This window comes from Uloborus diversus, chromosome 8 (assembly GCF_026930045.1).
Source record: "Uloborus diversus isolate 005 chromosome 8, Udiv.v.3.1, whole genome shotgun sequence".
Taxonomy (NCBI): domain Eukaryota; kingdom Metazoa; phylum Arthropoda; class Arachnida; order Araneae; family Uloboridae; genus Uloborus; species Uloborus diversus.
Genome location: NC_072738.1, coordinates 147,452,741 through 147,467,321, shown reverse-complemented (window position 1 = coordinate 147,467,321; position 14,581 = coordinate 147,452,741). Strand labels below are relative to the sequence as shown.

At 33.7% G+C, this 14,581-nt stretch overlaps 1 protein-coding gene across 1 annotated transcript in view; it reads right to left on the bottom strand.

Moving 5' to 3' along the window:
- Positions 1-2,429: 2,429 nt before the first annotated feature.
- The window catches only part of LOC129228667 (basic helix-loop-helix domain-containing protein USF3-like), a 28,125-nt gene continuing 15,973 nt past the window's right edge, over positions 2,430-14,581 (bottom strand). The window contains exons 4-5 of the mRNA XM_054863350.1: positions 4,613-8,857; positions 2,430-4,579 (exon numbers count right to left, since the gene is read on the bottom strand). Of these exons, the coding sequence (XP_054719325.1) occupies positions 2,430-4,579; positions 4,613-8,857 (6,395 nt within the window). The remainder of the gene's footprint in view (positions 4,580-4,612; positions 8,858-14,581) is intronic.

The window sequence follows — 14,581 nt, the reverse complement described above, 5'->3', positions numbered from 1 at the left end:
TAAAATTTTGCATATGCTCACCCTCAATCTTATGTTTTAAAAGTACTGCCTTTATTATCACAGGTAGATCATTTTAAAAATGAACCAGTAAAAGATGTTACTTTAAGTCAATGTTTCCCCTAAAGATAGCAGTAATGTTAAAATAACAAAATGAATCCTGAACCTAATGTTGAAAAATCATTAAAACCATTGAAACTTTCACTGAAAGTAAATAAAATACAAAATTGTTTTGTTATATGTAAAACTTTTTTTTTCTCATAAGTTTTGTGCCACATTCCGTATTTTTAAATAACATAGATGTTTGTGAGAATAATGCATATATTAGATCTGCATATTATGGACATGAGCAAAAGTTCATAATTTTTTGTTGTTGTGAGTTAGTAGCATTGTATTCACATGGCATATTCATTATGAAAGTCAGCAAGAATTTAATTAATTTCAGGAATGCTGATTTTGTAGCACTTGAGCAAAGTTCAAAGAAAGTTTTTTCCTTTGAGCTTGGAAAATGATGATGTTGGTCTTCAGTGGGCAGAGTTCAAGGAAAAATTAAAAAAAAGAAAAAAGTTAGGGACTAGGTTTCTTTCAAGAAAAAAAAAGGAGTTTCTGCAAAAATGTGGCCCATATGGTTCTCTAGGAAGGTAAAAGATGCTCTTAGTCTTAAGCAGGGCACTTTTTGTCGGTTTAAAGTGATTAATAGTTATGGTGATAGAATCTTATTTAGTAAGGCTAGGCATGATTTTAAGTAGTTAGTAAAGGTTAAAAAACAAAAATTAAAATGTTGCTTGCATGCATGCAAACATAATGCAAATATATTTACAGGATTTCATTTCCTTTTCTTTCTTTTCTTTTAAATGATGCCTCCTTGTAATAAGAAAAAAACATTGTAAAGTATCATTTAAAAATGATTTAAAAAAAGAAAATGCAATAGTGCAATTCAGTCTCCAAATCTGCTGAATGCAGAATTTTTTTGGGAGGTCACAATGACCGCCCCTCGGGGCCAGTTTTTGGACAATGCCCAGATGCCTGAGAAAGAAAGTGAATTTGCATAGTTGTTTGCAGACAAAATTATTGGTAATATTAAAGCGTTTGAAAGTGAAGTAAACAACGATAAATAGGTAGTTGCAAACTATCGACAATTTCTTTGCAAACTTATAAAATCAAACATCACTAACACGAAGGCACCAATATTTGTAAACAATATTCTAAGTCTTATCTGGCAATGTATTCAGGAAAGAAACTGATTCAATTCATATTAAAATAATATTGCATGAAGCAATTTCATACTCTATTGTATATTTCTCTCCCACCCAGTATAAGGTTGAACAATTAAACAAAAAGATATTTTGATACATAAGCATAAATGTAGATAGTGATGCTGTTACAGTGAAAAGGAAAAGATAAGCATATTTACAGTGGAAATGTAAATTTCTTGAAATAGGAATAAAGAAATAATATAAATTAATTGAAAAATGCATTTTGTAAGGCTTAGTAGCAATTCAAACACACATACACTCTGCATTAAAAATACATCATCATTTGCATTTAATGCAATTGGAAGTTAATTAGTTTATGGTTTTGGTTCAATTGAATTCTCTGTTTGTTAAATATATGTATTGATAATTTACAAAAATGTTTCAAAAAGTGCACTAATTTGCACACAATTCAAAAGCATAAATGATAAAATAAAAATCCAAGCTGAAAAATAAATCAGCATAAAACATATATTTAAAATAATAATAATAATAATTAAAAGGAAGAGCAGGTCCACAGTAAGTAGAGTTATTGAATGACAACTAGTCAGAGGTGTTTGAAACACCTGCACAAATTGTGGGTGAAGAGGGGGGAGGGGGACTCATTCTTAATTGTTTTTGCAACAATTTTAAAATATGCTGCACAATTGTTACAAGACTTGATGCAAAGATATTTTGATGAACTGAGTATAACTCTTTTTACAGCAAAAATTAATCCATGCTTCAATAAATATTTTGCATATTAGTTACATTTGATGTCTAACAATAGTTGATTAAAAATTGAATACAATAAAATTTACCTATTATTTTGACTTTTTTTTAATGAAATACAACTACATAGCAAATAAACTTGGAACTAAGTCCCGAAATTATTTTCAGTAGAGGAACAATACATTATTATAGAATCGTAAAAAAATAATCAAATTGATTTGATTTATTGAAAAGAAAATAAAACATCTACAAATCTTTAAAATTCATTCCTTTTTAATAAACTTAACATGCAATTTGAGTCACCGGTACAAGGATTTACACTGCTAAATTTAGGATATTTTTTTTTTGGAAGAGGGGGGAAGATTCATGACTGAAAAAAGTTGTTCATTATATACATGTCTATAGATAGATATGTAATCACAGTATTTAATTCTTATTGAAACATAATATGACAAAAACGCTTAAAACTCACCTGTTGGTACGTGAAAAGGGTAAAGAATGAATTACATTTCGAAAAGTAGGGTTTTGAGTAGCAGAAAAAGTATTTTGAGGGACTGGTCCTCCAGCGCCAACAAGAGGGACTTGATTTTCATTTAATGATTGTGAATTGTGACCAATTATAGGGTTTAAGGTACCTCTCACAAGAGGTGGATGAGGGGGATATAAAGATGGTGTACAAGACTGATGAGATACAATGTGAGCAGAATTGCCAATATTAGAATTAGTCTGACACTGAGTTGTAGATGTTGGTAGAGCATGATTCATTGTAGGAAACTTTACAGGAGATATCGAGACTTGGCTTCCCGAGCAGCTCATATCAGGCAAAATATTACTCAAGTTAAAGTTAGGAACAGGATGAGCTGTTGAAGAAAATGTATGACTGATAATTGGAGCTGTCAAACATGAACAAGACAAAGGCTGAGTTGGTGGTCGAGACAAAGGACTAACAGCAAAATTGGGGGGTTGAAAGTTTAAACTCAAAAAATTGTCTCCTTGTTGATGAAGAAGTGGATTAAAGGGGGGATTACTAGGCATTACAGATGTTGCTGAACTTTCTGACATTTTAGTCTGAGGACATGACAACTGATTTTGGGAAGCAATTACAGCATGAGAATTATTTTTAAAATAACCATTTGAAACACATGGCAAATTGACTTTGTTACAGGAGGGGTCCTGTGTACTGCTAAAATTTGCCATGCTATTAGGAATTAAATTTATATTGCTTTCATTAGGATTAACACTTTTTCCCTTTTTTGACTTGGAGCGATTAGATGTTATATTTTTACGATTGTTGAAGATGATTCCAGAATTTGAGTCATTGGTATTCTGCCGGATTCCATCAGGTGCAAAGGCATCTTGGGATGGCCTCAGGTTTGGAAGCTTAGAAGTTATGTCATTTCCGTCATGAACATTAGCTGTCGGATAAAAGAAATTTCCAACAAAGTTAGAATTGCTTTGCGAGAAGGTTGGCTGTAAGGCAGGCCTTTTAGTTGGGTAACTGCCTTTTTCAGCATGGAATGATGGCACTGAAGTACCAGTAATGGGTAAACTTATATCAGTAGTCAGTTCCGGATTCCCGGAAAGTGTTCGATGCGAAAAATGGCAACAGTTGGGCTTCTGGGTTGGCTGTGAATAATTATTGTTAAATGAAGTAGGTTGGAAGCAAGTGGTAGATTCAACTGGTCTAGAACTTTCAATAGTAGGTTTTACGTGAGGCAAAAAATTACAACTATTATAAAGCGTTCCATGGTTTTCAAATGGTAAGGGAATATTTGAATGAGGTTTAGGCACTGCAGAATTTTCATGTCTGTTATTTAATATTTGAGATTCTACACTTAAATTGACATGATTAAGGAAATTATCATTAGAATGAGACAATGGAATTTCATGTGTTCTTGCTACAGTGTTGAAAATAGTTGTAGAGGGTACTGTGTCACATAAGGAGTACGATGATGAGAAATTTTGAAAAGTAGTGACAGGCGGTAAAGGCACTAAAGGCACATTTTGAATATTCAGCTCACAGTTTGAAACCGGCATGAATATGTTAGTGTCGGTCATGTTGTGTATGCTTGCAATGCGATCACTTTTTTTATCAGTTACGCGCTGTTGATACCTATTGGAAAATTTGTTTTTACTTTTTTCTGAATTTGCACATGAAGTTTGTAAGAGACTTTCAGCTGAATAAGAAAGTGAAGTTCGCTGATTACGTCCACAAGTCGATGCAGTAGATGTAAAATGAGTTTCAGATGAAGTCGGAGTGTAGATTAAAGTGGTTTGGGGATAATCAGAATGACACGCTGCTGATGAAACTGAATCAGAATATGACGTTTGATCAGATATGAGTGAAAGTGCAGAGTATTTTGATTGAATGGTGTTTGTTGATGTGCTAACATTCTGTACAGTTGTGGAACCACCTGCTCCAGACCTACTTTCAACAACAGAACTTGTATTTTCTTTTAAAAGTGAACACAGAGAGTGGCTAAGTGAGTCAGATTTCGAAGATGCTGATTGTGAACTAAAAGTATTTGTATTACTTGGGGCACTAGATACTGGAACAGGAAATGATAAAGTTGTTAGGCTAGATGAATTACTGGAAAGGTAATTACTATGAGGCAGCACTGGTGGTGAACTAGAAGTAAAATTTTGAATGCTTGATGAAACAGAAGGAAAATTTTGAACATTGGTTGAACTTGAAGAAATGGTAGGATAAAAAGTTATGTTGTGAGAAACGGTAGGCGCAAATGTCTCTCTTGACATATAATTTAAATTATTTTGAGAAATTGTAGAGTTAATTGTATGATTAGCATGACTTAAGCTTGGAGCATGAATTTCTGAATTTTGTCCCTCAAATAATAATGATGAATTACTGGACAATTTCGGAGCTGTATTTGTGAATTGTGGCTCTGAATCAGACAATTTTAGAACACATTCTGAATGCTTCGACAAGTTAGAAGTTACTTCACAATTTAAAGAATTTTGATTTTCCTGCAAAACTGGCTGTACTGACTTTTTCAACTCGGGTTTGTTTTGAGCATCAGATGCTGAAACTGTTTCAGTAGTTTTCATTGAATCACTTTGAGTGGAACACAAAGATACACTGTGAGCATAAGATACATTTGTTACTTGAACAACGGAAGCAGCTGAAATATCAGGGATTATTGGAAAATACATACGTGGCAAATTCATGTAATCTTCATTAGCAGTACTAGTGTAGTTAAAAGACATGAAATTTTTGTCGGCTTGAAAAAGATTCTGGGAATCATTGCATGATAAAAGTCCAGCACCCCTAGGCTCTAAATTATTATTATTATGAGAAACATCTTTTAAGATGTCTCCCAACATCGGCGTTAATGAGAAAATATTATCTACCATTTGTGTTTTACAACTGCTTTCTGACATATGAATTTGATTCCCGAACTGTTCTGTAGAATCAGCATTGGCTTGAGTATTGTCTTGAACTTGCATCTCTGATGAAAGTTGCTTTGAAGTTGGGGAAACGTTTAACTGCATATCAACAGACGCTTGTTTCTCCTCCCTTTTTTCTGTTTGATGAATTTGCTGGAAGATGTGAACATCACTTTGCTTTTCAGGAGTAACCAACATTTCTTTTACTTTTTTATAAGGTGGTTCTATGTCACCCACAGACTTTGCTTTCCGAGAACGAGAAATTTTAACAGGTTTGTGACTAGGATCTTGCAAATTTCCAACATCTGTAGATGCATTACCATCCATACCATGCATTTGAATTTCATCTAAAGTATTGGCTTTCTTTTCTTTTTGTTCTATAGGAACAGCGGCTTGAACAACTACATTTTCTTCAGGATATTGCAATTTGTAAGTGTCTTCTTCATTTTTTTCAGAGGTAGAAACATTTGGATTGGTAGTATCATCTGAAAAACAATTACTTTTTTTTGGCAAATGAGAATTTTCCAATATGTCGTTACCGAAGATGGATTCAGTTGCCCTGGCTAAAATATCAGAGGTAAAGACAAAAGGACTTTGTTCTTGATGATAACAATTGGATGTATTAGATTTTGCAAATGAAGTATCACTTCCAATAGCTGAGGACTTATTTACAGAGCTAGAAACATCAGTAATGCCATCTGAACTGGCATTCATTTTCACTGTATTTAAATTGGTTTTGAGAGCTTTTGCATTTGGTATTTTTTTCTTCTTATTTACAATCTGTTTTGTACAACTACTATTTAAGGTGCATGACTTGTTGTTTTTCAATACATTTTTATTATCCATATTTAAAATGTTTCCCTTACCACTAGAACTCCTTGAAAGCTCAGTATAAGACTCATTTGCTCTTTTCTGCGGAGAATTTAAGGCCGTTTCAACAGTATATGAGTTGGATATTGTAATTTCCTTGTTCAAACTTTGAAAGTTGTATAAATCTGAACAAGAATCTGGTAGTAAACACGTGTTCATGGGATTAGTTTCATTAATGTTGTTAGCATTACTAGAAATATTTTCATGAGATGTAGAGCACATGTAAACAGATGAATGATGGGAAGAAATTTGATTATTGGCGAAAAATGTCGGTAAAATATTTTGATGATCTTTCTCATCTACAATATATGATATACTTTCACCAAAAACATTCACTTCTACTGCAACATTTCTGTTTTGTTGATTTTCAGAATTAGTAGATTGAGTATTTGGAATCGATAATCCTTCTTTTACAGATGCAGAATTTCCTTTGGAATATGGTGTTAAAGAAAGTTCAGTCTGATTTACAAAATTATTTTCTGGATTCAATCTGTTCTTTGATCCTCCATCAATGTTAGATGAAAATTCTGTCGAAATATTTGTACTTAATACATTACTTTTAGGAATATCTAGAGCTGGTGTAGGGATATTATTAATGTTGGAAGATAATGATTTGTCATTTGCATTTATATCTGCACTGGCTGGTTTACAGTTGCAAGTTTTTTGGATATTCAAATTATTATTTCTATTTTGAACATTGGAAAAAGTTGAAGAAGTATCTACATTTTCATTTAATTTAGGAAGTTCAGTTGATTTATTAGGCGTTGAAACTATAAGTGATACATTCTCAGGAGAATTACCATGTGATACAGTCATACTATTATCAATAGCAGCAGAAGGTACTACAACAGGCAGTTCATTACTTGTATGACCAGCCATTTCACCACTTGACTGATTTGGTGACTTTTCATTTTGAGTGACATGAATGGGCTTATCAGGAGAATCACTTCCCATTAGAACTGTCAGAGAAAATTTAGAAGGCATCGACGAGGAAGATGGCGGATTGGCAGTATTAGAAGTGTTGTGATCATTTGTTGCAACTTTAGATACACAAGGAGAATCAATTTGCAAACAAAAGTTATTGGAATTCTGAATTGCTTGACTTTTAGTAGTCTGCAGGGAAACTACCGATGCATCATCCGAAGATTTTTTGTACAAAGGTAGAATTAAGTTTGGACGTACTTTTTGTGTCTGACTTGCTAAAGATATAATTTTGTTAGCAGAAAGTACTTGTAAAGAAGGAAGAGAATTTAAACTAATATTTCTTTTCTCTTTGCATGGGCTACGTTTATTACTTTCACATTGAGTAATCTGCTCCTTTTTAGAAGCTTGCTTATCTGAGGAGTTTAGAGATGCATCTAATGACGGAGAAACCAAATCCTTGTCATTCCTCGATTCTAAGGCATTTGTTTGTAAAATTGAACTATTATTCTTACTTACTGAGAGATTCAATTCTTCTTTAGCTTTAATCAGTGCATTTGATTTGGATGATGTGGAAGATCTTTCTGAATTTGGAGAGTTAACACCTTCAGATAGAGTAGTTTTTGGTTGAGCTGAAGGCACTGAGAGCTGATCACTTGCTGCTTGTATTGTAGGATTGATTAATGATATACTTTGAGCCACATTACCATTGCTACAAACATTAGCTGTTTCAGATGATTGCGGTGGTAAAATGATTTGTGCATTTGCAGTAATGGTTGATGAGATAGGAACAATTGAACTTGGGTTAAGTGTTACTAAAGTGCTACTCAAAGCTGGTGTTTCTGTGTGTGAAACAGGATTGTTCACTGGTGCAGGACAAATTAATGCAGAAGCAACACCAACATTCCTTGCCATAGACGAGACATTAAGGACTTGTTGGGGTACAAATATTGGCAGAGTGCTGGGGCATATGATGGAAATTGTGTTAGATGACTTTTCAGGGTGTGAGAAGGGCTGAAGAGTGCTTCCACCAGCAGGAATAATAATAGTTGGCATATTCTTCGGACACACATTAGCAAATGTTGAACTATGACTAGTGGACATAACAGGAAATTGTGACAAAACCGTTGTCACGCCACCAGCATGCAGTGTTGAAGAATTACGTACAGGATCATTCCAGTTGATGATAGAAATGATATTCTCCTGTGAAATTCTGTTCCCGTGATGCAAGTTTTGCTTTGGCATTGTATTTGCAACAGTTACATTGGATTGAGTACTATGCACAGTAGCAGGCACAATGGGTAAAACTGCTGAACTGGTAACAATAGTTTTACTACTTTTTACAGTACTTGAGGACACTTTAGACAGGCCAGCATTTTTAGAGTTTTTACTATTAACACTATTAGATGACCGTGGGGTGCTTTTTGAAGTAATATTGTTTTCACCTTCACTTACATCTGATATGTTTAGAATCAGGTCAGAGTTTACCTGTACCGCACAATCTGCAGTGGTGCAACCATTAAATTTATTATTTTTAAGAGTCAAAATACCATTCCTATGTGCAAACTCATCACTATATTTTAAAGTTTTCTTAGGTAAAGAACTCAAACTAATATTTGCTTGATGCAATAATTTTTCATAAGCAGTATTTTGTTCTTTTACCATTTCCAAATCCTTCTTCAATTTCTTGATTTCTTCAACTGCAAAATAATGAAAAAATTCCTTAGACATCTTTAAAAGGTTTAGTGTTGAATTCAAATATACATGTGCAAATGCTACGATGAAACATCAAAAGTGGAGAATGTCAAGTCAACTTTCAACAGAAATATTTTGTTTTCTGCCTATGCCTTCAATACGTGAATACAGATACTCACCAGCTAATGTTGACATTCTCCACACCTCAGACTTTCACAGTAACACATACATGCATTTATTAACAAGAGGTATTGATAAAACTTTGAAAATTAGCATTCACTATGAATAGCATTCATGAAACCTTTGTTGTGTTCACACAATAAAAGTTTCATGGTACACACACATTGTATTCATAAAGCAGTACCATTTTATTTTGTTTGATTGCTTATGAGATAAATTCAAATGAACATGTTTCGACACCCTCACTTTAGCCCATAAAAGGGGTAAAGGGGGGGAATAGTTTGATGATTAGTGGATATCGTAACAAATTTTGCAAATAGATGTTATTTTTATGTTTAATGTACTAAATTTGTTGCAAAACAGCTAAAATTGGCATTTATTTTATTAATTTTAATTCAAAGTTACCTCACTTTTTAAAGCTTTACTTGAAAATTGTTTTTTTTTCTTTTTAAATTTTTACTTGTTTATTTTAAATTATTACTTGTTTTAAATTATTACTTGTTATTATTGTTGTAATGGGGCACCCAGACGGGGGCTCCATTACAACAACGGCTGCCTTGAGAGAGCTCGAGCAGCCAGCGCCACACAGGGAACAACATATCCCATGAATCCGAGCAGCAAGCGAGGGGAAGGAGCAGAGAACAAAAATGGAAGCGCACAGGAACAACAAGAGGGTTTCACCAAAAAAATGCTTCGGCGTAAAATGTAGAAGTTGATTTCAAATTTCATTAATGCAAATAGTTTTCTGTACACACGTTTTAATCTCAGTTAAAAATTAAGTAACGAGTATTAACTGAATTATAATTTGAGTGACAAAGCATATTTGTGTTAACATCAGAACCCATCGAATCCTACATTATAATTAGCAGCATTTAACATAAGAGTCTGCAGACTTGATGAGCAATTGACAAACTATTGGAGTCCATCCAATAAACTGCTTGGATTTTTAGTTAGTTATAGACTAAAACACTATTTACAAATGGAATAGGAGAGATATTTTGCAGCACTCAAGTTATAAGAGAGGTATAAATTATGAGTATCACATTAAGCTAAGCCTCATCACAGAAAATATTTCATTATAAATAGAATAAAGAATTTTATTCTTACATTACAAAACTGATCTGTTCTTTAGATGTTCTACTACTATACTAAAATTAATAGTTCTTGCTAGTTAATAATGATGTTAGAGCATATTTCATCAGCAGTTTACACTTGAATACCACGTGTAAAGAGCATAACTGCCGTGCTAAGTGCAAAAGTTGTATCTGCAGCCGAGTTCAAAATGATAAATTCCTATTTAAAGTTTTGCGCCTCCATGTATTTGATGCGGATGCAACTTTTTTAGAATTTTTTTAAAAATATTTACCACTGACAAATGACCATAAAACATTGTATTTAGGTGAAATATGTAACAAAGAACCACCTGGTGACCGTAATTCAATTTTGATGAGAAGTGCAGATATGACTTTTATGCTTAGCACGGCAGATAAGAAAATAGTTTGTAAACTTGATTCCAATTTCTAACACTAAAATTAAAATATATGCTATAATCTCAATATATATCCGAAAGAATTAACTTAAAACTTAATTAAATAGATTCAGTAAGTATTTTTCAATGCACTCCCACATTATAAAACTCGATATTAATCCACTTTCCTCACTTGAACCTATTCAATATAATTGTCACAAAAGAAATAATTTGCTTGAAATTTTGATAAATGCTCAAAAGTTGATAAAATTTGACATTATATTTTATCCTATCCTTTAAATTGTTCGTGTAGCATGATTCATACAATAAATGTTAAGCTGTAAGCTTTTATAAATGCTCAGCCTATTAACATTTTGTGAAAGCTCAACCAGGACATGTGATAGTTCTTGAAAAATCATCTTATGTCTTTACCTCGTGAAACATCAAGAGCCAAAGTTAAAAGTAACTGTGATATATACAAGGACATGTTAAACGAAATTTTGAAAATAAGCTCTTTACAAAAATTAGTAGCTCATCGCATTTCAAATGACTTATAAAGCAAACATTCTATGTTAAAATCTGAAACCCTATTTTAAACACATAGAACTATGAAATGCATGTTGAGAGCAAAAAGCCGAAGCTATCTGCAAAAACGGACAGACTCCACTGAACTGCCGAAAAACAACCAAGTCTGACTAGAGTTGAAATTGAAAAGGAAGAGAATGAAGCAAAGTACCGGGAGTTTAAATGCTACTGGCAATTTGCATATTCTGCTGATGTGATCTTGTTGCAAGACGGAAAAAACAAATGACAAAAAACTGATGCAAATTACGGTTACAAATATTTTTCACAAATAACTCAATTCGTAACAATAAGCATCGATTTTTTTGGGGGGAGGGGGGGGGGGGATTTTGAGTAAAGAAAATAAGTTACTAAAGAAAATAAGTAAAACTTATTTTCCTTAGTAACTTATTCAAAACACACTTATATTTGAATTTTCCCAAACATGAGAATGAATACATTACTACAGTAGAATACCTTTATAATACATGAAATACACCGCCAGCTCAGTCATTTCCGCCAAGGACTGCAGTTTTGTGCTTATTAGCACTCATCAGCCAAGAATAGGAAAGTGACTGAGCTGGAGATGGAAAACCTCTTAAGGAAGCCAAGAGACCTGACCTGTACTGTTTGAGAGGTAAAGGCAGTAACTGGAAAATTTTTCTTTTTTTTTTGCATTTTTGTCATTTATTGAAAGTTAGCTTTATTGTACAAGCTTGCTTATTTGGTTTTCGATTAAAAAAGGCGCAAAAAAAAAAAAAAACACATCTAATTTAACATTGTTGTATGTCTAATAAATGTCTAATTTCCCTATTGTTAGTATTGAATTCAAAACGCATTTCTTCAACTAGCTCGAAAACTCATTTCTGCAGATACTGCCTTTTACCTGCTCACAGCAGTATATAACGCAATTCTCTGTAAACCGCACAACTTTTCAGAAGTAAACAATAGGTTTTGAAGTTTAAAAAATCCCCTTGTTTTGCTTTGCAAAATAAAAATTGTTAGGCAAATTAAATTTTGAAACAATTTTTCATCTTTCCATCTTAATTCAAAATTTTAAAATGAAAATTAATATTCACAGTAAACAGAAAATACCCGATGGCTCTTGAAAATGCAGTTGTTATGCAAACCATGAAGCTAGTAGAAGCACAGGATAATTCACTTTTAATTGTGAAACATATTTATTTGTGAATGACTAATTGTAATATTAGTGCTTGAACACTCATTGCAGATAAAACTCATTCTGAAGTGCTAATATATATATTCTGAATGTTAGTTTCAAAATTTGTGAAATGATCTATATAACGCAAAAACCTGTACATCGCAAATGCTCTGGTCAAAAGGTGTGCGTTATAACGGTCTTCTACTGTAGTATAATGTATAATTACAAGTATAATATAACCTTTTAAAAGAACTCAGTCGCAGATTAGATGATGCTTCTTCCAGTACTTTTGCAAATGAATACAAAGAAAACTTTCTGTTGATTTCGGGTTGAACTAACTGGGTTAAGCTTTTGCATGGAAAGTAGGACAAGGGGTCATTGTTTTAAGCTATTTAAAACCCAGGCTAAACTGGAAATTAGGAAAAATTACTACTTTATAGGATTGTGGGCACGGGAACAGTTAACCAGAAGAGGCACTAATGAGCAAGGGGATAGATACCTTTTAGAGGGCCATTGATTTTCATTGAGGACTAATTAACTGACTAGGACCAGCTTAGCTGGGCCCAGAGCCTGTTGCTGGTCGTCACATTGTACTTGTAAAAGGGATTTATTTGTAAAAGATGACTATAGTTTTTAATAGTTTACTTGATGTGTAAGTGATACAGCTAAAACATATACAAATACAATACAAATACAAATGTGACGACCAGCAACAGGCTCTGGGCCCAGCTAGGCTGGTCCTAGTCAATTTACAATCCCCAGTGAAGATCAATGGCCCTCTTAAAGCTATCCACTCCCTTGCTCATTACCGCCTCTTCCGGTAAGCTATTCCAGGTGCCCACGACCCTGCTAAAGTAGTAGTTTTTCCTGATTTCCAAGTTAGCCTGAGATTTAAATAGCTTAAAACAATGACCCCTTGTCCTGCTTTCCCCGCAAAAATTTAATCCATTTACATCTTTCATTTTGATAAATTTAAATAACTGAATCATGTCCCCTCTGACTCTCCTTTGCTCCAGGCTATACATGTTAAGCCTATTAAGTCTGGTATCATAATCTAAATCTGAGAGTCCCCTTACTAATTTAGTTACCCTTCTTTGAACCCTTTCCAATACAAAAATATCTTTCTTCAGATAAGGCGACCAAAACTGAACAGCATACTCCAAATGAGGTCTTACTAAACTCCTATATAAAGGCAGAAGAACTTTCTTAGATTTGTTTGAAATAGATCTATTGATAAACCCAAGCATTTTGTTGGCTTTGTTACTAGCAATACTGCACTGTTGACTAAACTTGAAGTCCTGATTAATAAAGATACCCAGATCCATAACATTTTCTGCCTGATTTATGACTGAACCCTGTAAACGATATCTCATACGCTTATTTCCATGACCTAAGTGTAGCACTTGACATTTCCCTACATTAACTGCCATACCCCATTTATCTGCCCACTTAGTAATGTGATCTAAATCCTCTTGCAGCTGTTTTACTTGTTCTTCATTTTCGACAATCCCCATAACTTTTACATCGTCAGCAAAACAATTCATGCTTCCAGAAATATTTTCATTGATGTCATTCATAAATATAATAAACAAAAGAGGCCCTAACACTGATCCCTGAGGAACCCCACTTAAAACATCACTCCAATTAGAATGATTTCCTCTCACAACTACTCTTTGCTTCCTACCAGTAAGCCAATTTCTAACCCAAAGTAAAGTTTTTCCTCCTATTCCTATGTCAGCTAACTTGCTGAGAAGAGCAACATGCGGTACCTTTCCGCACTCTGACCAGAGAAGTAAACTATTATTACAAATAGATGCTGAGATTTAAAATTTAAATAGGTTCAACCATAATTTTGTTTTCATAGTTGAAATGAGCATATTGAAGCACAATAACCTTGTTTTCAATTCAGTTTGTTTCAATAATCATAGATATTATCCACATAAACAAAAAAAATTCTATAAAAAGCCAGATATTATCCTCTTTAATAAAGCCAATCGCATTACATGGCTGGAGCACCTCTTTAGACTAGGTAGTACCAAGCCATAAAGTCACCTTCACAATTCAAGATGGTGCGCGCAACAGGAACCGCCCACCAACCAGATGGCTCGATTGTGCCGAAAAAGACTTAAAAACAGTTGGCCTCAGTGGATGGAGGAAATCTGTTTCTGACAGGGCGGGATGGAGGAAACTGATTGAGACGGTCTTGGCCTGACCTAGGCTGTAGTGCCGAAAAAGAAGAAGAAGAAGAAACAAAAGAATATTACCTTGCACTTCCAAACAATTTTCAGACAATAACTTCTCTTTTTCTGATGTTAACAATTTTATGTAATCCACAGTATGCTCCAATATACTGATCTT